Source organism: Anomaloglossus baeobatrachus, chromosome 11 (assembly GCF_048569485.1).
Source record: "Anomaloglossus baeobatrachus isolate aAnoBae1 chromosome 11, aAnoBae1.hap1, whole genome shotgun sequence".
Taxonomy (NCBI): domain Eukaryota; kingdom Metazoa; phylum Chordata; class Amphibia; order Anura; family Aromobatidae; genus Anomaloglossus; species Anomaloglossus baeobatrachus.
The window spans coordinates 85,970,802-85,998,370 of NC_134363.1; the positions used below are offsets into that span (position 1 = coordinate 85,970,802).

General features: G+C 46.8%; 1 protein-coding gene across 2 annotated transcripts in view; it reads left to right on the forward strand.

The window, feature by feature from the left end:
• RASIP1 (Ras interacting protein 1) overlaps positions 1-27,569 on the forward strand; it is a 1,579,933-nt gene that overhangs the window by 902,290 nt on the left and 650,074 nt on the right. For both annotated transcript variants that reach the window (XM_075328610.1, XM_075328611.1), the window contains exon 7: positions 24,204-24,355. In XM_075328610.1, the coding sequence (XP_075184725.1) occupies positions 24,204-24,355 (152 nt within the window). The remainder of the gene's footprint in view (positions 1-24,203; positions 24,356-27,569) is intronic.

Consider the following 27,569-nt stretch of genomic DNA (forward strand, 5'->3'; position numbering starts at 1 on the left):
GAACCGACCTCGAGCCGAACCGCGACCGGTTCGCTTATCTCTAGTCGCTAGCTGCACTGAGAACTGCTAACTTTTTCTCTACCCTTGACCTCACTAGCGGGTACTGGCAGGTAGCGGTCGCGCCAGAGGACTGTGAGAACACGGCATTCGCCACTCCCATGGGACTCTGCAAGTTTAACAGCATGCCGTTCGGGCTGTGCAATGCCCCTGGGACCTTCCATCGGCTCATGGAGTGCTGCCTGGGACATCTCAACTTTGAAACGGTCCTACTGTACCTGGACGATGTGATCGTGTATTCCCAGACGTACGAGGCCCATCTGGAACATCTGGCTGAAGTATTCGCGTCCCTAGCCAAATATGGGATGAAATTGAAGCCCTCTAAGTGCCACCTACTGAAACCCAGGGTGCAGCACCTCGGACACGTGGTGGGCGCGGAAGGCGTCGCCCCAGACCCTGAGAAGATCACTGCCATTCAGGACTGGCCGAGGCCGACCACGGTGAGGGAGGTCAGACAGTTCCTGGGCCTGGTGGGCTACTATCGTCGCTTCATTAAGGGGTACACGAAGATGGCCGCTCCCATGCAAGACCTCCTCGTGGGACAGACCAAGGGTGGCAGGCCCTCTGGAACCCCATTGGCATGGGAAGAGAAGCATGAAGAGTCCTTTCGCCAGCTGAAGACGGCCTTGACCGGGGAAGAAATCCTGGTGTACCCCGACTATAATCTCCCATTCATCCTCTACACCAATGCCAGTAATGTAGGCTTGGGAGCCATCCTGTCCCAGGTCCAGCATGGAAAGGAAAAAGTGATCGCCTATGCCAGCAGAAAACTCCGGCCCACGGAAAGGAACCCTGAGAATTACAGCTACTTCAAGCCTGAGTTCCTAGCCCTGGTGTGGGCCATTACTGAGCGATTCCGCCATTACCTCGCAGCCGCTAAGTTTACCGCCTATACGGACAATAATCCGTTAACCCATCTGGACACGGCCAAGTTGGGCGCGTTGGAGCAGCGGTGGGTGTCCCGGCTGTCTAATTATGACTTCACGATCAAGTACCGAACCGGCCGCAAGAACACCGGGCGCGCTATCCCGGATGCCCCACCTATCGGATGAGGGGCCGGAGGGCGATGATCTCGAAGAAATCAAGCTGCTGCATTTCACCTGCCACCAGTCAAGCAGTTGCATGTCAAGCAGCAGGCGAACCTGGACCCACTGCCCAGTCAAGGATGGCAAGAAGCCCAAGACCAAGCGCCTGCCGTCCAAGTGGTCAAGACCATGATTGAACAAGGTTCCACTAGAGTGGACCCTGCTGCTCCTCCCGAGGCCCAACGGCTGTGGAAAGAACGAGCCCGGCTGCGTCTGGACCAAGGGAAACTATCCCGAACTGATCAACCTGAAGACCCATGAGAAGGTTCGTCAGCTGGTGGTTCCTCAGGCTAGTGTGCCCACCATTCTACAGGATTACCATGACGGTGCCGGGCACTTTGGGTGGAAAAAGCTGGAGATGCTGTTGAGAGCGCTTCTATTGGAGTGGGATGCGGGAGTCTGTGGAGGCCTGGTGCCGAGAGTGTGGTCCCTGTGAACTGAGAAGAAGGGACGAGGCCAGCCAGAAAGCCCCTCTACACCCAATCATCACTCATCAGCCGCTGGAGTTGGTCGCCCTGGACACATCAAACTCACCCCTAGCCGAAGTGGGTACACCTACGCCCTGACCATCATAGACCACTACTCGAGATTCATGGTGGCTATCCCAGTCAAGGACCTGACCGGTCGTACTGCTGCCGGGTACCCGGAGAGGGTGCTTACCGACCGGGGCCCGGCTTTTGAAGCGGAGGTGTTTCAGGAATTCTGCCAGTTGTACGGCTGCAAGAAGACTCGGACCATGCCAGACTTATGGCATGTGTGAAATGATGAACCATTTGGTCCTGGGTCTCCTCAAGATGTTACCGCTAGAAGAGCGGAACCTGTGGCCAGACAAGCTGCCTGACCTGGTCGATATGTACAATAATATCCCTTCTAGCTCTACCAAATGTACACCAGCGTATTTGATGAGAGCTCGGCCAGGCCGGTTGCCGGTGGACCTAGAAATGGGTTTGGAAGCTCCAGAAGCCCTCCCTTCGACTGCTGGATGGGACACTCGGCGGAGAGCGCAGTACCGACAGGTCCAGGAGTACGTAGAGAGGAACCTGGGTGGGAGCCGGGAACAGCAGGAACAGTACTTCAACAAGCGGGCTCCAGCTGGCCCCTTTAAACCTGGAGATGTAGTGCTGAAACGAAAAAGAAAAACCCATAAGCTTGATGACTAGCGGGAAAAGACCCCGTATGTCATACAACCCACTGAATGGGAGAATGAGAAGGCCTACCAGATTAGTCGTGACCAGGGGAAGACTTCGGCCACGGTCTCCAGGGACCACCTGAAGAGGTGCCCATTGCCATTGAAGGTGGCAGCTGAAGTTCCAACCCCCAGACCAACCGGGGAAAAAGAGAAAGAGGTGATCCACACAGTAATGGGTGATTTCCCAGCGGACTGGACTACACAGAACGGCGCGGTGCTTATTCCGGTAATAATGTTCCCACAACCCGTGGAGGAAAAGGAGATGGAAGTAACCGCCAGTGAACCAGTGCCCAGGGCTGCACCTGCACCCAGTCCCCCTGAGTTTCCGCCGGCCCCACACAGCAGATGGGAAGAGGAGCTGACTGTCTCTTCTGTCCCCTTGCCCTCCACTGATAGCATTGGGCCCAGAAGGTCCACACGCCCCAACCTAGGCCAACCCCCGCTTAAGTACAGGGAAACTACCATTTAGGGGTGTCATATGTTAAGTGTGTAAATATGTAATTGAATGACCTTAATGAACCGTGACCTTCATGTGATTATCTACCTGATTATTCCGGCCGTTGCCGGCAAGTTGTCCCCGGAGGGACCCTGTGTGCTTTTACCCCCTGCATGAGAGACAACTCATGGACATGGCCGAGAACTGGCAGGCCACCCACGAACTTGTGGGCTTGTAAATAAGTTAAGGGGTGATTTTCCATCGGAGCCGCCTCCGGAGAGGCAGATTGGAGGAAGGGCCCACAGCAGAGCAGGCTGGGGCCCGGCCACCACCAGGACCGGTGGTCATCCTCCGGGGGTCGGTACCAGGGCTGTGGAGTCGGTAAGCCAAACCTTCGACTCCGACTCCGACTCCTCAAATTCTCTTGCACCGACTCCGACTCCGGCTCCGACTCCGACTCCGGCTCCGACTCCGACTCCTACATATATTGCTTATAGTTAGGTGAAAAATTTATTGTAGTACATGAATATGTGTATGTGAACATTAGACATTTAATAATTTTTATGATACAATAATAAAGATATTTGGATAGAACATAAAATATATTTATTGGATACAACTTTAGAACACAAAAAACTGTAATAAATTGTAAATATGTAATACACTATGTAATATACAGTAGATTACATATATATCTTGTGTGTGTATATACACTGTGTATATATATATAATATTACATATTTACAATTTATTAGTTTTTTGTTTTCTAAAGTTGTATCCAATAAATATTTTATGTTCTATCCAAATATCTTGATTATTGTATCATAAAAACAATTAAATGTCTGATGTTCACATTATACTACAATAAATTTTTCACTTAAATATAAGCATTATACTAAATGTTATTATTTAGTAAAATATTCAGCACATTCTGCATTGCACTCCTGTCCCCAATTTATTATATATTTTAGGAGTCGGAGTCGGTGCATTTTATACCGACTCCAACTCCGACTCCGACTCCACCAAAATGAGCTCCGACTCCGACTCCGACTCCACGACTCCGACTCCGACTCCACAGCCCTGGTCGGTACCCCATGGACGTGGGGTCCCCTGAAGTGACAGCCTTAACCTGGACTGGGGTCAAGGGGTGCTGCCCACTTCTCAGGGGCAGCATCAGGGCTAGGTTGCTTGGGTGGGAGAGCGGAAGACATCCGTCCTTCCGTCATTATTAAAAATATTTTTGTTTATATGTGTAACGTTTAAGTGTCCTCACAAAAATACTTATGTTTAAAATGTTTTACATGTTAATTTATATTTTTACAGTTTTGAAAAAAAAAAAGTAAAGAAAACCGGTGATGGACGGGCAGCCCGCGGACGGTCTGTATTTCACCAAGGGGGAATGTGGCGCCCTGGCCTAGCCAGGTCGTCACAGATAACACACAAACACCCCCACCCCCATTAGATAGGGACATCAGCCAAACACAAAACCCTTGTTGCCTCCCTCCAGGGTCTGATGTCCACACCAGGTCGGGCGGAGGCAAGCGGTTGGCCCCACCCACCGAGGAGTTCACAGGCCTGTAGGCGGGAAAAGTGACAGAGAGAGTTTGGAGGTTGAAGTGAGAGGAGTGAACGCTAGGGTGTCTGGGTTTGTGGCCCAGTCACTGACAGCAAGGTTGGCAGACGGTGGTGGCCGTCTGCAGGAGTGGTGGAGCAACGCGGAACCGTAGGACCGGGTCGGGCGACGGCCCGCCGATACCGACCGGGGAGCGAAGTGAAGCCAGCACACACAGGCAGGGCCATTGGACCCCAAACAGGCTTGGAGCCGCCGACAATAGTCAGATCCGAATGTGACTGGAACCCCAGGGGTTTCATAACAGCAAAGTCCCGATTGAAGGTAACCGCCCACATCGTGAGGTATACCCATACAGCTACCGCCTAAGGCTAGAGACCCAAGGGCCAGCGCCTGTGGGCAAACGGGCTCCTCCGGTACCCATACACCGGGGAGCGGACGACCGTTGGGGATCCATAGTAGTCAAACGAGAACATCAAGGTGCAGGGAAAGACAGCCACCATCACCTGTCCAAGAGAGACACTGCAGCTGGCTGCGGGACCTGTCCATCCAGCCGTTTGGTTTACCGAGGACTTTGTACCTTTCTTGCTGAGTGAGTACACCAGTGCCATCCGGCACCGCGCCGCGCTGTCCCTGCAACCCTGCACCTCACCAACCCTGCCTCCCCGTCACATCATCAGGCCCTGGGACCACCGACCCCTACCCACGGAGGGGGAAAACTACATCCCAGCTGCTCCCTACCATCGCTCCCGGGATCCCCGTCATCAGCAGCGGTGGTGCCCATCTTCACCACGACCCGTGGGTGGCGTCACGGACTAAATCCCGAAAATAACCACCCCCTTTCACTGACGGGCGAGGAGCGCCGCTCGAGTCCCCAGATCCGACCCACCTCTCGAGCCACCGAGCAGCGGCAGCAGCCGCAGCAGCGCCGGACCCGAGCGTTAGCGAGCGCAGCGCAGTGGCGTCCTCCTCTGCCCACGACACCATCTCCAGGGATCACTTGAAGAAGTGTCCAGAACCCCTAAGGTGGGCTTTACACATTGCGACATCGCTAGCATTTGCGCGATTGCACCCGCCCCGTTGCACGGCCAATATGTGGTGATCACTGCCGTAGCGAACATTATCGCTACGGCAGCGTCACACGCACATGCCTGCTCTGCGACGTCGCTGTGACCGGCAAACCGCCTCCTTTCTAAGGGGGCGGTTCGTTCAGCATCACACCGATGTCACAGCAGCGTCATTGAACCGCCGCCCAATAGAAAAGGAGGGAAGGAGATGAGCGGCCGGAACATGCCGCCCACCTCCTTCCTTCCCCTTTTCCGGAGGACGGAGGTAAGGAGATGTTTGTCGTTCCAGCAGCGTCACACATAGCTATGTGTGCTGCCGCAGGAACGACAAACAACATCGTACCTGCAGCAACACCGATATTATAGAAATGAACGACATGTCAACGAGCAACGATTTTTCACGTTTTTGCGCTCGTTGATCGTCGCTCATTTGTTTTACACGCTGCGATGCCGCTACCGGCGCCGGATGTGCGTCACTAACGACGTGACCCCGACGATACATTGGCAGCGATGTTGCAGCGTGTAAAGTACCCCTAAGAGTTCCAGATGAACCCCAGCCTCAAACTCAGATAGTGGAAAGAAAGAAGAGGATGATCTGTACCATTCTAGGGGATTTCCCAGAAGACTAGCCTATGCAAAATGGAGCAGTGATAGTCCCTGTGTTAACATTCCCACAACACGTGGAGGAACCAGCACAGGAAAGACTTACTGACACTGCACTCACCTCAACACCTAGAGTAGTACTCGTACCCTTACCTCGAACATGTAGAGTCCTACCAGCCACACCTGCCACTGAAGGCGAGGAACCTGTAGGAGTCATTGTCACATCACATGGGAAAGAAGAGGGTGCGGATGTGAGGAGGTCGACCCGGGTTAACTTTGGTCAGCCCCCACTGAGATATAGAGAGTAATGGTAGCGGTACCCGGCTATCTGATTTTAATGTTGAGTTTTATTTTGTTATTTTTCTAATTTTGTTATTTTTCTGAAAAAAATGATAAGTAAAGTTTAAAAATGCTAAAAATGTTGATTATCCGGGAAAGTCACCTGATTTTCTGCCAAATAATTTAAAAGTTAAACATGGACCATGGCTGCGGGACTGGCAGCGGCCAGCACGAACTTGTGCTTTTGTATAAATTTGCGCCCAGTGCACCCACGAGAGTCGTCTTTTAAGCCTCCAGGACTTCAACCCTGTCACTGAACCAAGTAGGAAGCGGCCGGCTTCAGGTTGTTTGGGTGGCGGGTTGAAGGGAGAGGGACAATGGGAATGGACTGTCGTAGGAAGGTGCTGCAGTGGAGTAGGCTGGGCCACCGACTACCGCTACAACTGGTAGCGTTCCCATGGTTCTATTAATAAAAAGGAACTCTACGAGTTTTTACAATGTAACATTTAAGTAATGTGCCTCCCCTGTGAGGGAAGTGAAATTGTCAATTAAACTTATTTTTCTCTTTTCCAGTTAACAAAATAAACCTCTGGTTGTCCTGTAGCTCAGGGACGAGCTACATTAAACCAAGGGGAAATGTAACGCCCCTGGACTAGTCAGGTCGTCATAAGGTTCTGCACGCTCTTTATCTCCCAGTGCAGGACTCAACCCCTCATGGTTCTGGGTTCCCAACTTGCAGCAATGCCTCCATCAGCATCTAAAAATCCTAATCACACGTTACACCACACCCTGTCAGGCACACCAGTGGGCTGCTAAGCTGGACTAGGGCCGCCCACCTAGGAGTCAGGCAGGGAGGTGACAAGTCAGTCAGCTCCAGGGGAGCAAAGTGTGAGGAAGCTGGGAGTTGGAGCTCCCAGAGGAAAAATTAATTGGGTTGCAGACGGTGGTCTGGACCCGGAGGAGTTCAGAGACCCGGTTGCGGGGTATTGGGACTGGGTGCCTGGCTTAGTCTAGGAGGACGGTCGGCAGCTGCAGTTCAATAGCTTGTCTGGGGCTGAAATCACATCGGGGTACTGGACCCTAGGTCGGGGAGAGGCTTCAAAAAACCCGGCAATTAACATGTGGAGGATAGGGCCTTTATGGACTGTCCCCACGAAGCTTAGAGATCGAGGGCACTAGTGCAATGAGGGGGATAGGGCTTTCTAAACAAAGCAGCCCACTGAAATCCCAAGCGTGAGCTCCTGAGAGCAAGCTCCTCTACTACCCAAAGTATGGAGCAGGGCCCGGACAGGTTCAAGCTTACGGGCCACTTGGACACTACTAAAATCTGTGCACAGAGGCAGGCTCTGGACCATCAGGCAGTACTCTAGGGGACGGAACCCGGACGAGCTCCCCCAAGAGGGCAGCGGCACCCAGATACTTGGTTTACCACTTTGTCAGCGTCTGCTTTCTTTCTGAGTGAGTACCCGATTACCACCTGCTACCAGCGAGCCTGCGCCCCCCTGCAATCCATCCCACCATCCAGAGTCCTGGGGCCATCCCCTACCCGTGGAGGGTAACGTCATCTACCCTGTTTCCCCAAAAATAAGACACTGTCTTATATTTTGTTTTGCCCTGAAAAAAGCACTATGTCTTATTTTTAGGGGGTGTCTTATTCTTGAGGAGACATGGTTGGGGGTAAGTTCACCCCCCACAAAAAGCAGACCCCCCCATCCCAGGATCGTCATACTTTCCAGGCCAGGGCGTCTGTATGGCTCCCAGATCCTCCTGTGATCTCCCATCAGGTATGCTGCACGCCTCCCCTGCGTCTGGCTGACATCAGATCTCACACACACACACACACACACACACACGGCAGCTCCTCCTGGCAGAGCAAACAGCTATGACAGGAGGAGCTGCCAGGGACCGCGGTGATCACAGCCTGCCATCTGCTGTCAGCCTGGGGTGTCTCAGCAGCTCCTCCTGGCAGAGTAAACAGCCATGACAGGAGGAGCTGCCGGGGACTGAGGTCAGTATATGCCCACCGGAAGCTGTGATTGATTGCAGTCAGAGAGCTGTCACTCAGCATGAGGGCGGGTCTGACTGCAACCAATCAGACACCGGTGATCGGGAGAAACAGTAAATATGTATGAGCCTAAAGAGCGGGTGCAGTGAATATGTAATGAGCCTAATGAGCAGGAAGGGAAGAAGAATAAAGAATGAGAGGCAGCAGGAGGAGTGTGACCGCCACATCGCGATCAGTGAGTATGAAGCACTTGGGGAGAGAGAGACAGAGAGCGAGAGACAAAGTGGTGTACTACTGTGTAATACTGTGGCATCCTCATTACCAGAAACCATATGTGAGTTAGAAATGCCTGCAGGTATATTCTCCAGGCCCTCCCCATTCAGTTTCATCATCGTCCCATCCATTTCAGCCTTTTCCTTAGGCCCACAGACCTCTATGTTGGGTCCAGCAGGAAATTACATGCATTTACAATTGACTTGCATTGTACTCGCTGTTCGTAACAAATACACGAATATTACAAAGTACACTGTCTACACTGCCAAAAGTACCAATACCTGTGCTTGATTGGCCAGCAAACTCGCCTGACCTAAACCCCGTAGAGAATCTATGGGGTATTGTGAAGAGGAAGATGAGAGACACCAGACCCTACAATGAAGACAATTCAGACGAGCTGAAGGCCATAACACCTCAGCAGTGCCAGAGGATGATCGCCTTCATGCCACGCCGCATTGATGAAGTAATTCATGCAAAAGGAGACCCAACCAAGTATTGAGTTCATTTACTGTACAGACTTTTCAGTAGGCCAACATTTCTGAGTTTAAAATCATTTTTTCAGTTGGTCTTATATAATATTCTACTTTTCCCAGATAGTGACTTTTGGGTTGTCATTGGCTGTAAGTTACCAGAAATAAACACTTGAAATAGATCACTCTGTTTGTAATGACTCTATATAATGTTTCCTTTTTGTATTGAATTACTGAAATAAATTAACTTTTTGATGATATTCTAATTTATTGAGATGCACCTGTATGTAACAGGGGAAAACAAAACTCTATCTCATGGTGCACACACACAGAGGTATAAGAAAAAAGAGCTTAGGAGGAAAATAAGAGCAGGGAGGAAACAACAAGACAACAGGAGAACTCCACAACAACTCAACGCACCAAGTAATACAATCCCCAGCAAGACTGGGATAAAGCAGCACACAGACCGGTTTAGCAAAAGCTATAGTTGGCATGGGAAAACAAGCTCTTCCACCTTAAAAAAAAGCGGGGAGTGACTGTGATAGGTCTCCTACAACATGTGATTCATTGGGCAACTAGCAGACTAGCAGAAATTAATTCCTGCAAGACCGATCACTAATGAAAACACTGCTGGTTGACGCACAAGTCTGTGTAACTGTGTAAAGGAGACATAGTGTTTAGTGTCAAATTCTGCAGTGTGAACAGCATCATATGCCACCATGACACTAAGCAAGTTTAGAATCAAATACCATGTGACAGATTGAGATGAGCGAACCAGAAGTTAGGTGTTTGATGTTCATACCAAACACACTTTACCTAAAAAAAAAAAAAAATTGTGTTCGGAATTTGGGTGCATTATGTATGCAAATCACTTGTGTGAACATCACTGTGCTTCGGTACTGTTGATGCTCAGACCAGTTTGAGCCACTTGCAGTGTTTGAATGGCTTGCACTGGGTGTAATGAGTGTGATCGAATGTAGTGTGCAACAAACAAAAAAAATTGAAAAAACCTGCAAACCATCCCCTGGAAGTTTTCTGATTATGGCTGTCTGCATGTGAGGAGAAACCCAACATGCCCAATCGGTGACTGCCATTGAGGTTCAGGTCAAGTCCAGGTCCCAAACCGAACTTTATCTAAAGTCCAACTGAACGCACCAAACCAAATTTCTACTGATCTGCTCATCTCTAATTTTAACGGTTCTTGGTAGGTAGCCTGCATGAACACATCCACAAACCGCTTCCCATTGCTGTGGAAGATACACATTTCATGCAGTCAGTTATTGTCAGATAACTGCTTTATTAAATTAATCGTCACTTTTAGGCTGTAGTCACATGAGGATATGTTCTCTAATGTGAGCGAATCGGATCTATTATGCTAATGACACTAGGATAAAACCCTGATCAGTGTGAGCCAAGCGTCTTTTACTGTAATTTGATTCTCTTGCATGAGACAATAGGACCACATGTATGGAGAAGTTAGTGAATAAACATTCTCCATCTTCTCCATTGTGTGTCCTCATAAATCGGATTGCATTCGGATGACATCGGTGCAATCTGATGTTTTACACACTCCTATAGACATAAATGAGTGTGTGTGAACTGACATACGCTGACAATCACAACATGCTGCAAATTTTTTCTAATGCCGAATTGGCATGAGAAAAAATATGTTCATCAGCACCAACCCATAAAATAACATTGGTCTGAGGGTTATCCAAAGAAACATTGGATAGCACTCCTCCATGTTATACGCTTGTGTGAGCGAGCCCTTAAAGTGGTGTCTGTGCGGATTCTGCCAATAAAATCATGAGGGCAGCCTTTTGAGGATCAACCTAATGTATAGGTACATATACATTAAATGGAAGTAAACTCGGGACTACAGAACAGGAGAAGTACTTGGGTATTCTCATTACAAATAAGCTGAGCAGCAGTGCTCAATGTCAAGCAGCAGCTGCTAAAGCAAACAAGATTTTATGGTGTATAAAAAGAGAGATTAGATCCCGTGATCCTAATGTATTGTTACCCCTCTATAAATCACTTGTAAGGCCACATCTGGAATATGGGATCCAATTTTGGGCTCCACATTTTAAAAAGGACATTCAGAAGTTAGAATCAGTTCAAAGGCAGCTAACTAGACTACTACAAGGAATGGAAAGCCTCCCATATAATGAGAGGTTGAAAAAGTTAGATATGTTTAGGTTAGAAAAAAGACGTCACAGAGGAGATCTCATTTATATGTATAAATACATGTGTGGTCAATATAAAGGACTGGCACATGACTTATTTCTTCCAAAGACAATACTAAGGACCAGGGGGCATACACTGCGAGTGGAAGAAAAGCGATTTCGGCAGCTAAATAGGAAAGGGTTCTTTACAGTTAGAGCAGTTAGACTGTGGAATGCCCTACCACAAAAGGTAGTAATGGCAAATACTATAACAGCTTTTAAAAAAGGGCTGGATGATTTCACTGGGGAACGCAATTTTTTAGGAGTTAGGTCAGACAACTGTTCTTAATTAATTTTTGGATACTGAATCCAGAAATGATCTCAGTTTTTCTCTATCACGACAAGTTTTTGAACTATAGGATTTTTGTCTTCTCAAAAATATGTAAACTACTTTACCTAAAAAGTGTTTTGTTTTTTTTTAAATAGTACAAATATGAACAAAAAATGAAATATATAAGAAATAGGCATGACAAATATGTTTTTTAACACTATCATGTTTTTTACAAAGGATATATATAAGTATTCAAGGTGAAAATGTACATTTGTAGCTTTTTCTGGAGTGTTTAACTTGAGGACAATCACGTTTGATGCTCCAGCAATAGTCAGCCATCATATGTACATCCCATCTACCTGGTAACGGTCTTCCATAACCTTCAAATCTTGGTGAAATCGTTCACCTTGCTCATCGCTAACAGCACCAAGATTTTCCGGAAAGTTGGCAAGATGGCAATGCAGAAAATGTAGTTTAATACTCATGTTGCAACCAAGCGCTTTGTAGCTCTCCAATAGTTTCTGAACAATTTCTTTGTAATTACTTGCACGTGTATTTCCAAGAAAGTTCTTGACGACGTCTTTGAATGATAACCAAGCATTCTTCTCAAGATCTGACATAGTCCCGGTGAAATGTTCATCTTTGAAGAGCTGTCGAATTTGTGGACCATCAAACACACCAGCCTTGATTTTTTCAATGGACAGTCCAGGAAGTGCCAACATGATGTACTTAAAACAGTCGCCGTCAGTTGGCAATGCTTTTACAAATTGCTTCATGAGACCTAGTTTTATGTGCAGAGGTGGGAATAGTATATTCTTCCTGTCAACAAGTGGCTGATGTAGAATGTTAGGATCTCCAGGTTTAAGACCAGATCTTGGAGGCCAATTCGACTCAACCCAATGCTTTTCTCGAGCTCTGCTATCCCACATACAGAGAAAGCAAGGATACTTTGTGTACCCACGTTGCTGACCAAGAAGGAAGCAAACCATTTTAAGGTCAACACAGGTGATCCAATTGTGTGTGTCATATTTCAATAACTCAATAACTCTCTTTACATCTCCATGTTCTTCACGAAGAGAGACAGAATGCCCAATAGGGACTGCACCAAATAAATTGCCATTGTGTAGAAGGACACACTTAAGACTCCGCTTTGAGCTATCAATAAACAGTCGCCATTCATTTGGATTGTACATTGAAAGCCCTAATTCTTGTAGTAAACCAGGAATATTATGGCAAAACACAAAACCGCTGTCACACCGAAAGTACTGCAAAAATGTACTTTCCCTAGTATGAACGTATGATACCTTCGCTCCTTGTTCAAGTAACTGTTTCTCATTCAGCCTTGATGCTAGTAATTCTGAAGCTTTTTTTGATAAGCCCAATTCACGTGCTTAATCATTTAACTCGTGCTGATCAAATCCCTTACGAACTGAATCCTTGTGAATTTCAAATTCTGCATCACTGCTGTCACTGTGTTCGTCAACATCACTCAGAACTTCTAGAGATGGTAGCTGTTCGAAAACTGGCATTGGAATTTCAGCTGAATGAGACATTGGTCTGATAGCTGATGGTAGATTTGGATATTCTATTTTACTTTTATTTTTCCTGTTAAATCCTGATGTTTTCACTAAACAGAAGTAACAGTCTGTGGAAGGACTTTTTTGCTCTCTCCACACCATGGGGATACCAAATGCCAACTTTTCACGTGTTCCTTTGGTCCACATCCGTAAACTCTCGACACACTGCTTGCACACTATGTGAGGGGCCCATGGCTTATCTTGATCACCGAGTTTTACTTTAAAATATGCAAAATATGCTTGTTTGACAAATGCACTGATGTTTGCCCTTTGAACTGGAATGGTGAAAACACCACAAATATAGCAGAAGGAGTCAGGGTTGTTTAGGCATTTTCGACGAGAGGAAGAAGGAGCAGACATGATCTGAAACAAAGGAAATATGTACATAAGTAAATAAAACACTGTGATGGAAAGTTACAAGCTTTGAAAACTAACAAAGAAAAAAATCATAAAAGATATATAAATTACAACTAAGCGCCCAATGTAAAGAGAAAAGCTATCACAAATCCTATTTATTCCTACTATGATACATTTTTTGTGTAAAGATATTGATAATTATGACGTACTAGAAGGTGGCCCGATTCTACGCATCGGGTATTCTAGAATTTACGTATTGTGTAGTTCATGTATGATTTTTGTTATATATATATATATATATATATATATATATATATATATATATAGATGTTGTTGTGTGTAGTTACCAAGTGTTTGTGTAGGGCGCTGTACATGTTCTGGGTGTTGTCTGGGTGTGACGGGGGGTGAGAGCGGTGTTGTATGTGTGTTGCGTGTGTTGCGTTGTTTGTGGAGCGCTATGTGTCTGTAGCGTTGTGTGTGTGTTGCGCGGTTTGTGTGTGTGTGGTGTGTTTTGGGGGGAGGTATGTTTTGTGCAATGTGTGTGTTGTGCGGTATGTGCGTATATTTGTGTGTGCCGCGGTGTTTGTGTGTTGGGTGTTGTGTGTGTGCAGCGTTGTCTGTGTGTGTGGGTGTCTGTGTAGGGCAGTTGTTTGTGGTTCCCAGTGTGTGTGGTGTGTTGTGCAGTGCGCGCGCGTGTGTGTGTGTGTGTGTGTGTGTGTGTGTGCATCAGCCTCTCTTCTCTCAGCCTACCTCTCCCAGCCTCCCTCCTCCCAGCCTCCCTCAGCATCAGCTTCCCTCTCCCAGCCTCCCTAAGCATCAGCCTCCACCAGCATCAGCCTCTCTCCTTCCAGCCTCCCCCAGCATCAGCCTCCGCCAGCATCAGCCTCTCTCCTTCTAGCCTCCTCCAGCATCAGCCTCCCTCTCCCAGCCTTCCCCAGGATCAGCGTCTCTCCTCCCAGCCTCCATCCTCCCAGCCTTCCCCAGCATCAGCTTTCCCCTCCCAGCCTCCCTCAGCATCAGCCTTCCCCAGCATCAGCCTCTCTCCTCCCAGCCTCAGCCTCTCTCCTTCCAGCCTCTCCCAGCATCAGCCTCTCTCCTTCCAGCCTCCCTCAACATCAGCCTCCTCTTCCCAGCCTTCCTCAGGATCAGCCTCTCTCCTCCCAGCCTCCTTCTTCCCAGCCTCATCCTCCCAGCCTCCCTCAGCATCAGCCTTCCGCTCCCAGTCTCCCCCAGCATCAGCCTCCCCAAGCATCAGCCTCCACCAGCATCAGCCTCTCTCCTTCCAGCCTCCCCCAGCATCAGCCTCTCTCCTTCCAGCCTCCCTCAGCATCAGCCTCCCGTTCCCAGCCTTCCCCAGGATCAGCCTCTCTCCTCCCAGCCTCCTTCCTCCCAGCCTCCCTCAGCATCAGCCTTCCCCTCCCAGTCTCCCCCAGCATCAGCCTCCCCAAGCATCAGCCTCCACCAGCATTAGCCTCTCTCCTTCCAGCCTCCTTCTTCCCAGCCTCATCCTCCCAGCCTCCCTCAGCATCAGCCTTCCGCTCCCAGTCTCCCCCAGCATCAGCCTCCCCAAGCATCAGCCTCCACCAGCATCAGCCTCTCTCCTTCCAGCCTCCCCCAGCATCAGCCTCTCTCCTTCCAGCCTCCCTCAGCATCAGCCTCCCGTTCCAAGCCTTCCCCAGGATCAGCCTCTCTCCTCCCAGCCTCCTTCCTCCCAGCCTCCCTCAGCATCAGCCTTCCCCTCCCAGTCTCCCTCAGCATCAGCCTCCCCAAGCATCAGCCTCCACCAGCATTAGCCTCTCTCCTTCCAGCCTCCCCCAGCATCAGCCTCCCCAAGCATCAGCCTCCACCAGCATCAGCCTCCCTCGTCCCAGCCTCCCCCTCCCCCTCCCAGCCTCCCCCAGCATCAGCCTCTCTCCTCCCAGCCTTCCCCATGATCAGCCTCTCTGCTCCCAGCCTCCTCCAGCACGCCGTGCTCCTCTGCCAACACTCACACACCCGATCGCATCCACTCACACACACCCGATCGCATCCACTCACACACACCCGATCGCATCCACTCACACACACCCGATCGCATACACTCACACACACCCGATCGCATACACTCACACACAAAGACACACACACTGACGATATTGCACATACGCGCTGATACTCACAACATCCGGAGATATCACATGCTTCTGGCCATGTGATCCCCCGGCAGGTCCTGGAAGCTCACAACAGCACAGTATCGCCGCCGAGAAGCAAGCGATATCCCAGGATGCTGTGAGTATGTGGATGCGATGTGATGTGTGAGGTGTGTGTGAGTGTGATCTGATTTGTGTGTGTGTGTATGTGTGTGTGTGTGTGCTGTTATGTGTGTGTATGTTCCGCAGCTGCAGGACCTTGATGTGTGGATGCGATGTGATGTGTGTGTGAGGTGTGTGTGAGAGTGAGTGTGAGCCGGTGTACACTGGTAACTATGATACACATCGGGTAACTAAGGGACCTTAGTTACCCGATGTGTATAATGGTTACCAGCTTTCACGGCCTCCGTCAAGATCCCAGCATCGCAAGGTTATGTCTGGCGCTGCCGGGATCCTGACGGAGCCGGTGTAGAAGCAAGCGATATCCCAGCATGTTGTGATGTGTGAGGTGTGTGTGAGAGTGAGTGTTAGAGTGAGTGTGATGTGATGTGTGTGTGTACTCACCTGGGAATCGGAGCTCCGTGTCAGTTGGGCCAGAGCGAGCGTGCATTGCGTGAGGGGGGCGGGGCCTGCAGAGAGCCGGGGCGAGAGGCCAATCCGTGTGGGGGGGCGGGGCCATGGCGAGCCCAGCGGCCAATCAGCTTTGTGTCACCGTAAGGACATGTCACGGTGACACAATTTTGGAGCATGACAGACAGACAGACAGAATAAGGCAATTATATATATAGATTGGGAGCTGCACACACCTCTCATCAAACTGTCTCAGTTGTGACTACTCTTACAAGTTGCCACGTAGCTCTATATCGTCGAATTGTACTCAGATAACAAGTCTTATTACAGAAATCAGTGCAATTGTGCTTCTATGGCAGGTAAGTTGAGGAGGAAAAACTTGACGTGATAGAAAAAAACTGACTACATTTTTTGAATCAGCTTGCCAATTTTAGTATACATCAGCTCAAAAACCTAACTCAACATAATTTTTTTTTCAAATTGTTCCCCAGTGTTTCCTCAGTACACACAACATTGTTGGTTATAAGTGACTTAAGCCTGCTTTACACGTGTCAATTTCGCATACGATATCGTATGCTATTTGACACGCCCCCATCGTATGTGCGTCACGTTCAATTTGTTGACCGTGTCGCACAAACGATTATTTGCTGTCACACGTATTTACCCTTCCATACGACCTCGCTGTGGGCGGCGAACATCCACTTCCTGGAGTGGGAGGGACGTTCGGCGTCACAGCGACGTCACGCGGCAGCCGGCCAATAGAAGCGGAGGGGCGGAGATGAGCGGGACGTAAACATCCCGCCCCCTCTTTCCTTCCGCATTGCTGGTGGGAGCTGCGGGACGCAGGTAAGGTGCTGTTCATCGTTTCCGGGGTGTCACTCACAGCGATGTGTGCTGCCTCGGGAACATTGAACAACCTCACGTTCAATGTTTAGGAATTGAATGACGTGCGTGCGATGAACGTTTTAACGTTCAATCGCAATCGCACAGAGGTTTCACATGCTACAATATAACTTACGATGCCAGATGTGCGTCACATACGACATGACCCTGCCGACACATCGTTAGATATATTGTAGCGTGTAAAGCCCGCTTTAGGGACAAAATGTAGAATTAGTGGGGGAAGGTTGAACTAGATGGACCCAGGTCTTTTTTCAACCTAAATAACTATGTAACTATGTAACCCTGTTGAATGAGCAGCGTTATCATATATATTAAAACATTGTAAATGAGAACTTCACAATTTTTGTCTTATAGATTTTTTATGTTTTTGCAGTATTTCTCAGAAACATTTTAAGTATAGGACTGACAACATTATAAAACATGTAGCAGGCCCATATATCTTGAGATTCAGAAGGAAACCAAACATATAAACAAAAATCATATAAACCTCATGCAGACCTTGACTCTGCTTGGATTATAATGGGGTTACGTTAAGGGGTCCTATACCCCCATCGCCGTTTTGAAATGGCGATCCCGATCACTGTTTTAAAATGGTGATTGGAAATAAGTATACAGCGTCCTACCTCGCAGCTGAAAATCCCACTGGTGAAAGCTATAAATGATAGCTGACACCCTACTGTATCAGTCTCAACCACTTTTGGAAACGATACAGGCTGATTAACCCTTTAAGTACCACTGTCAATCATAACAGCAGTATCAAAGTGGTTATAAGGGGATTAAAAGACCGCCCTTGATGACACCTTGACAGGTTTGGCTGATGGCCCAAGGGCATGGTGGCCCGTTAGATCCTGCTATAAGCAGAGTCCATCAGGCACTGTCAGTGAACAACTAACAGGTCTCCAGCAGTGCATGAGACCAGAGATCAAATTAAAAAATATACATGTCCTACAGTGGCAATATTCTCTATTATAGTCCTCAGAAATATAGGAATACCATGCATACATTTAGGCGGTTCCTTATAGGATAGTAAATAGTAGAATACACAACTGCATAATAGGTAAAGACACTCCCAGCATCCACCCAGCTGAGCCATGGTATATTGAACAAGTCTTTGTTCCAAAAGTGAAATCCCACACCCTAAGGGTATGTGCGCACGTTGCTTTTTACCTGCTTTTTACCTGCTTTTTTGCTGCTTTTTCTTCTGCGCTGTTTAATGCCAAAATGGATGTGTTCTTCTATTCAAGCAAAGTCTATGGGAATTTGGGTTTCTTGTTCACACTACGTTGTTCAAAATGCTGCCTTTTTGTGGCAGAACTTTGGTCAAAAACCCAGCTTTGCAGTGCAAAACCCAAATGGCAAAAACAATTGACATGTTGCTTCTTTGAAAAGCTGAGTTTTTGACCAAAGTTCTGCCTCAAAAAGGCAGCATTTTGAACAACATAGTGTGAACAAGAAACCCAAATTACCATAGACTTTGCTTGAATAGAAGAACACATCCATTTTGGCATTAAACAGCGCAGAAGAAAAAGCAGCAAAAAAGCAGGTAAAAAGCAGGTAAAAAGCAACGTGCGCACATACCTTAAGACCTTTTTGGTAGACTTGAAGAAAACATTAACTCCTTCCTTACTTTAACATTTCCTCTCTTTCTTCTTGCCTTTCAAAAAAAGTGATATCCCTTCCTAACAGATAAGATTGGTTAACCCATCCTTATGTCACACAGAAAAGGGATAGGTAATTAATCACATGGCATGTGTACACCATTCAGGGTAAGCATCACCATCCCCATCCTAACTTTCAATTTCAAATAATATAACAAATACATCCTGTGACATTTTGGGAGTTGGTTAACTGCAGCTGTTACATCCATGGATTGGTTAGATGTGGTGGAGATGCTGCTACAGTGATAACCAGTTTGTAGTAGCAGCAGACATGGGGCAGGCAGTGTTAAGTCGTACATGCAGGAGTCAACAGGCCACAGCGCAGCCGCTTGTTAACCCCATTCCTTCACGTCGTCGAACCAAGCACCGGAGGAATCCGCAACAGTCCAAGCGACACTATTTTCTTCCTCTCAGTAAATAAACTCAAGACAGAATTCCTTCTTCCAAACATGTAAACTTTATTGTTCTTTCACTTGGTCCACGTCACACTGGTACCGTTACACATCCCTTGGGTGTTTCTTCTACACCTTCGTATATAATATAATATATATAGGATATATATAATTTAGCAGCTGTCCATACGTCAGGCACCTGGGTTCTGTCTGACACCTCTAAACCTCTCATTCAGTATGTTGGGCCACTTCACTCCACCCACAGGGGATGCTAGCACACACAAAGGACCACAACCGACAGCACTCTCCCATCCGTGCCAAGGTCAGGATCTAGCCATACCCTACTCCTTGAGGGCACACTCACCTTCAGTTAAGTGAGGAAATCTTGCAGTATTTCGAGCCAGACAATATGGACGCCAGACCTCTGACCATCAGGACGGGCACGTAGTTAACCAATCCTAAGAGGATCCCACGTGTCATGGCCACAGGGGTGACCCTTAGGGTTTTAATCTTCATAGGGCTTTTGTCACAACTCCTACTGGGGGACTCTCCCCCTCCCTACTCTCTATTTATCCCTTTTATACACCCTATTCTCCTCATCTTATTAACTTGCTCCCTGCCCACCCAGGGTGCCCGGACAGTCGTGCTATAACACTGACACCTGGTGGATGTTTACATAACACACATATTCACAACAGGCACAGATTACCTGTGTACCGGCTACTTCTGCAGGGGTGGAACTAGTCCTAACTCCCCTACAAGCTGGTCATGGTGCAGGAGATCAGCAGTGCAAACCTTCTTAGCTGGAACATAAAATACAGAATTAGATCTTTTTAAAGCTTAGCTTAATCTTCATATTTTTGCACACACTGGTACACTGATCATTATTATGCATATCACTACATATATAACTATATAACCCTGAAGTGAGCACTTCTACTATCAACTGTGATTTTCCTGAAAATCAACCACCTTGTTAAACTAATTGGTTGGATTCGGTCAAGATAGTTCTTGACCCACTCACCACTGGGAGTGCTACTACTATGTTTATGAGTGTAGTATCCCCTGAATTCAGTTCTACCAATCAAGCACAAACTCACGTTATACCCAAAAGCTATCTATGTATTTACTTCTGAATTCTATTCATAACTAATACAAAATCACTTATCAAAACAAGGAGAGATGAGGTTAATTTGTATTGATCATTACTGAAACATTTTTACAATGAGAGGTTTGTATAGAAGGATTTTTTTCTTTATGATTCAACAAAGGTTGGCATGGTTAATTTAATTTAGAATGTCACTTCAACTTTAAAGGGGGCTTTACACGCTATGATATCGTTAATGTTTGGTAGCCGGGGTCAAGTTGTTAGTGACGGACATCCGGCGTCATTAACGATATCGCAGCGTGTGATACTTACCAGCGACCTTAGGCGACCTCAAAATGGTGAAAATCGTTCACCATGGAGAGGTCGTCCCAAAGTCAAAAATCGGTAAGGGTTGTTTAGCGTTGTGGTTCATCGCTCATGCGGCAGCACACATCGCTATGTGTGACACCGCATGAGCGAGGAACGTCTCCTTACCTGCCGCCGGCAGACATGGCCCCATCCTGGTATATATGTCCCCATTATGGGTTATCCTGGTATATATGGCCCATCCTAGTATATATGGCCCAATCCTGGTATATATGGCCCTTTCATGGCCCCATCCTGGTATATAGTCCCCCATCATAGCCCCATCTTCGTATATAGCTACCCATCCTGATATATAGCCCACCATCCTGGTGTATAGCCCTCATCATGGTATATAGCACCCCCCCATCCTGGTATATAGCCCGCTCATCTTGGCATATAGCCCCCTCATCCTGGTATATAGCCCCCTCAAGTCTTTTATATAGACCCCCACCGCTCTGCCCACAGTAAAAAAAAGATAAACAATTGTACTCACCTACCGTGTGCTCCCTCCGGTGTCCTCCTGCAATGCTGGCATGCCGGCAACTGACTAGTGTGATAGTGTCACTGTCATGCGCGGCCACTTACAGCACCAGCAGCTGTCAGCATATTCTCTGCTCCCCATGCTCAGGATTATGTGCACGCGGAGCAATGAATATTCATGGCCTTAATGCTGCACATCCCAGTACAGGGACGCGACGGGTCTCTGCACTGCGATGTATTTCAGATGGATGCGTGCCCTCGGACACACATCCACCTGAAGCAGGGCTAGGACAGGCAGACCCCCCTACACCCCTGGGCCCGGTTGCAGTCGCAATCTCTGTGACTGTGGTCATTATGCCCCTGCTCCTAAAGAGAATCCTATAGTTAAAAAAAACATGTCTTTCTACTGAAAATAGTTCTGATTGAAAATAAAACTTTTGGCAGACATTCAGTCTATTGTTTTCTTGTTTGCACAATCATTTTCTAATTCTCACTCAGCCTCTCAACTTTCCCACTGCTCTGACGATGGTATGGGCTATGCAATGACTGCTGTATTCTCTAAATATTCCTCAATACGTCTCATGTGACATGTATCCCGTTACTTTTTATCATCTTTCGAACCCCCTATCAATATACCATTTCTGACATCAGTTTTTTTTCTTCTTGGTGCTTTCAAACAGGACTAAACATTAGGACATTCTGAAGAAAGATCAACACAGATAAGAACATACTCATATGTGACCATTTTGGTTATCTATACACCGTGTGCAGAATTATTAGGCAAATGAGTATTTTGCTTACATGATACTTTTTATACATGTTGTCCTACTCCAAGCTGTATAAACTTGAAAGCCAACTACCAATTAAGTAAATCAGGTGATGTGCATCTCTGTAATGAGGAGGGGTGTGGTGTAATGACATCAACACCCTATATAAGATGTGCTTAATTATTAGGCAACTTCCTTTCCTTTGGCAAAATGGGTCAGAAGAGAGATTTGACGGGCTCTGAAAAGTCCAAAATTGTGAGATGTCTTGCAGAGGGATGCAGCAGTCTTGAAATTGCCAAACTTTTGAAGCGTGATCACCGAACAATCAAGTGTTTCATGGGAAATAGGCAACAAGGTCACAAGACGCCTGTTAGGCAAAAAAGGCGTGAAATAACTGCCCATGAATTGAGGAAAATCAAGCGTGATGCTGCCAAGATGCTATTTGCCACCAGTTTGGCCATATTTCAGAGCTGCAACGTTAATGGAGTATCAAAAAGCACAAAGTGTACCATACTCAGGGACATGGCCAAGGTAAGGAAGGCTGAAAAACAACCACCTTTGAACAAGAAACCTAAGATAAAACGTCAAGACTGGGCCAAGAAATATCTTAAGACTGATTTTTCAAAGGTTTTATGGACTGATGAAATGAGAGTGACTCTTGATGGGCCAGATGGATGGGCCAGAGGCTGGATCAGTAAATGGTAGAGAGCTCCACTTCGAATCAGACACCAGCAAGGTGGAAGTGGGGTATTGGTATGGGCTGGTATCATCAAAGATGAACTTGTGGGACCTTTTCCGGTTGAGGATGGAGTGAAGCTCAACTCCCAGACCTACTGCCAGTTTCTGGAAGACAACTTCTTCAAGCAGTGGTACAGGAAGAAGTCGGTATCGTTTAAGAAAAACATGATTTTCATGCAGGAGAATGCTCCATCACATGCATCCAACTACTCCACAGTGTGGCTGGCGAGTAAAGGTCTAAAAGATGAAAAAATAATGAAATGGCCCCCTTGTTCACCTGATCTGAACCCCATAGAGAACCTGTAGTCCCTCATAAAATGTGGGATCTACAGGGAGGGAAAACAGTACACCTCTCGGAACAGTGTCTGGGAGGCTGTGGTGGATGCTGCATGCAATGTTGATTGTAAACAGATCAAGCAACTGACAGAATCTATCGATGGTAGGCTGTTGAGTGTCATCATAAAGAAAGATGGCTATATTTGTCACTAATTTTTTGGTTTTTGTTTTTGCATGTCAGAAATGTTTATTTCTAAATTTTGTGCAGTTATATTGGTTTACCTGGTGATAATAAACAAGTGAGATGGGAATATATTTGGTTTTTATTAAGTTACCTAATGATTCTGCACAGTAATAGTACCTGCACAAACAGATATCCTCCTAAGATAGCCAAATCTAAAAAAATCCTACTCCAACTTCCAAAAATATTAAGCTTTGATATTTACGAGTCTTTTGGGTTGATTGAGAACTTAGTTGTTGATCAATAATAAAAAAAAACCTCTAAAATACAACTTGCCTAATAATTCTGCACACGGTGAATGAAATCATTCTACAGTTGTTGCAATTAGTAAAATGGACTTAGGCGGGCTTTGCACACTACGACATCGCAGGTGCGATGTTGGTGGGGTCAAATTGAAAGTGACGCATATCCGGCGTCGCAGGCCATATCATAGTGTGTAAATCCTAGATGATACGATTAACGATCGCAAAAGCGTCGTAATCGTATCATCGGTGTAGCGTCGGCGAATTCCATAATTATGCTGACGCGACGGTCCGATGTTGTTCCTCGCTCCTGCGGCAGCATACATTGCTGTGTGTAAAGTTGCAGGAGCGAGAAATATCTCCTACCTGCGTCACCGCGGCTCCCGTCGGCTATGCGGAAGGACAGAGGTGGGCGGGATGTTTACATCCTGCTCATCTCCGCTCCTATTGGCCACCTGCTGTGTGACGTCGCAGTGACGCCGCACGACCCGCCCCCTTAATAAGGAGGCGGGTCGCCAGCCAGAGCGACGTCGCAGGTCAGGTGAGTGCATGTGAAGCTGCCGTAGCGATAATGTTCGCTACGGCAGCTATCACAATGATATCGCAGCTGCGACGGGGGCGGGCACTATCGCACTCGGCATCGCAGCATCGGCTTGTGATGTCGCAGCGTACAAAGTACCCCTTAGTCTGTGTTCTTTCAGGACTCAGACAGTTTTTTCTGGGTTGTGGCAGGCACACACATTACAAGCAGAAACATATGCAGCAGCATCCTGATTAAACCCTAGCTTAGTGCTGTAGAATGAATCCCAGAAACTTAATAGGATTAAGAATTACTTCAACAGTATAATTCTGTATGTGTCTGATTTAAACCTTCAGTATTATTGTTCTAGTCAGCAAGAAAAAAATGTGGGGAGTACATTAGGTATTGAAGAGGTGGCGTCTGACCTTCGACCATTAATGTTGTGGATGGCTAACTCTATGGAGCTTCTCAACTTTGTACAGAGAAAAATCCTAGACATGGAAAAGGAATGGGAGTCAGAAGGTAAGACAAAAATTGTTTTATTCAGATGTTTGTAAATTAAAAACAGAGCTGAACAAATCAATTCAAGCGAGTTGAATTCATCTTGAAATTTTATTAAAAAGAAAACTCCTCAATTCAAATTCTTTGTGACTTGCTTCTTGTGAATTCAGCATAAGGCTATGTACGCACGTTGCGTTCAGTTACTTGCAGAAATGAACGCATCCTCTGGCAGAATTTGTCATTGTCAAATTTGGTTTTGACCACATAAACGCAGGAAATACGCAAGCGTTTTTATAGTGTTTTTATAGTGTTTTGACCGCGTTTTACATGCATTTTCAGTGCTTAGATTGAGATGTGGTTTCAATACAAATACACAACTAAATAAAGTTTGAACATTCAAACAGTAGGAAAAAAATGAAAAAAAATAACCTTTAAATCAAACATTATAATGATAATTTACCGAAAATGATTAATGAGATTTAATAATTATGTTCAAAATAAAGTAAAAGTATTGTTTGACTCATTTTTTAAAGTCGGAATGGATGTGAGGGCAATGGAAACCTCTTGACTTCACTATAATGCCAATAACGCATGCTTTGATGTTGACAAAAAAAGCATGCGTTTAGCATGAAAAAAGCATGTAAAATGCTATAAATTTCTTAGTATGCGTTTTGATAATTCTCATTGACTTCAATGTTAGTAAAACGCTGCTAAAATGGCAAAAACAATTGACATGTTGCTTCTAACGCAGAGATTTTGACAAATTTTTGACACAAAAAACGCTGCGTTTTTAAAAGCATCGCGCGCACAAGAAAACCCTATCTTCCATAGATTTTTCCTGGAAATCAAAACTCATACAATTTTGCATTAAAATGCTGCTGCTCAGAATGCTGCGGAAACGCATGAAAAAACGCAACGTGCGCACATAGCCTAAGGCCATGTGTGCATGTTTGCTTTTTTCTTGTGTTTTGGTTGCATTTTAAACTGCACTGTGTCATTGACAAAATGCATGCGTTTTGCCTCCCCAGCAGTCTATGATAAATCAGAAATTTCCATGTGCACGTTGCTTTTTTTTAGGCAGCGTTTTGTTTGACAAATTTTTGTCAAAATCAAATCAAAATCATCTCTGAATAAGACACATATGTGGCGACTGAGCCTCAGGGGCGCCACATATGTAGGAGGCTATGTGAGGAATCACATACTGTGTGGGGACTATGTGGCAACTCATAATGTATAGAGGCGGCTATGTGGGGGATCACAATGTATATAGGAGCTTTGTGGGGGCTCAAACTGTATTTAGCGGCTATGTGGGCATTCATACATACGTATATAGGAGGCTATGTGAGGAGTCATACTTTATATGGAGAGTAGTTATTGGCAAACCCACAGATAGCCGGAATGGACGGGTCCAACTTGAATGAAAAAAAAAAAAATGGTTCCGAACTGTAATTAATTCCGTATTTCTGGCTGAATGGCAATCCCTATATAAGTCTATGGGAACCCAAATCATGCGCTTTAAAATGGTGGTGGAGAGGGCAAGGGGGATTAATGCAGGCATGTTATACTTACTGAGTCTCCCACTTGGCGGTAACACTACTTCTGGGGCCGCTCATTAAACTCATACATATTCACTGCTTCCCTGACCCACTGCCAGTCAAGGTGTCTCTGATTGGTTGCAGTCAGACTGCCCCCCCACCCTGTATGATATCGTGTCTGACTGCCTGGAATTGAACACGCAGTGTGTGTCTCTATGGTGGTCTCACAGCTGCCACTAAGCTCTAGATTAGTAATGGGAAGGAATCTATGAGTCCCCTTCATTACCCAGCCATGATAAAACCAACAGCAGGGGGATGGTATTCTCAGGCTGGTGATGCAGAAGTTGCAGATTTACTGTAGGAATATGGTGTTTACATTTAAAGGGAACCAGGCCGGGGGTATAACATAAACACTTTATAATACTTACATGATGGTCACGCTGTGGGCCTTATGGGCGTCTCCGTTGTCCAGTGCCGGCGCCGACTCTTTTGGCCATCTTTGTGCTCCTTCTCTAGCCGCGGTGCATGACGGGTCCGACGTCATACACACTTGCCGGCATTCAGCTCCTGAGCAGGCGCACTTTGATCTGCCCTGAGCAGGGCAGATCAAAGTATTGTAGTGCGCCTGCGCAGGACCGGAAAGTGTGTATGACGTCATGCACCCAGGCTTCAGAAAGAGGACGAAGATGGCCGAAACAGGAGGTGCCGGCACCGGATAACGGAGACACCCATAAGTCCCACAGTGCGACCGTTATGTAAGTATTATAAAGTGTTTTTTATGTTATACCCCCTGCCTGGGCTCTTATATACAGCATGTTTGAATGCTGTATATAAGAGCCTGGTGGTGGTGGCCGCAGCTTATAGGCCAAAAAGGTAGTGACAGGTTCCCTTTAAGCACCAAATCTGCATCTCTTGGCAAAAAAAAAACGGTTTGGGGGAACCGCACATATTTTAAAATTATTTATTTAAGAATTTTAAAAACAAGCCACATGGTTCTATCTTATTTTGATACGCAACCAAGATAAGCACACAACTGGGGCTGTAAGCTGTAGCTGTATGCTTTATCTGTGCTGATATAATATGGGGGGACCCTATGCCAATTTATTTATTTATTTATTTTTATACCATTATACAGACGCACACTGCATGTGTGATTCCAAGCAGTCTGTTGTGATGTCCCTGAACTATCAGGTCGTCACAGGGTATTGCACAATCTGCCCTCCCGTGCATCTCCTTCTTGGTTTAGGGTCCCTAACTACATGGTGTTGCCCACATCAGCTAATCAAATCCTAGATACACCCTGCACCACACCCACCAAACACACCAGTGGACGGCTTGAGTTGAATAGAGTCGACCACCTGGGGGGGTTAGGAGAGGAGAGGTCAGGAGTGTCAGAAGTGGAGAGTTGGGCCTGAGAAGTGAATGTGAGAGGAGGTCAGGAGCAGGGCTCCTGGGAAGCAATCTAGGTGGCAGACCGTGGTCTGGGCCTAGAGGAGCTGGACCCCCGATCGCAGGGGATTGTGGCAAGGGGCACAGCTCTGTCAAGGAGGACAGCCGGCGGCCTTGCACCATCACCAGGCTGGGACCAAGGCATGACTGGGTACGTGAACCCTAGGTCGGTGAGTCTTCAAGAGCCATTCCCACCTGCTCCAAAATCGGGGGCATTAACGCAACGAGGGGGATAGGACTTTCCAATACAA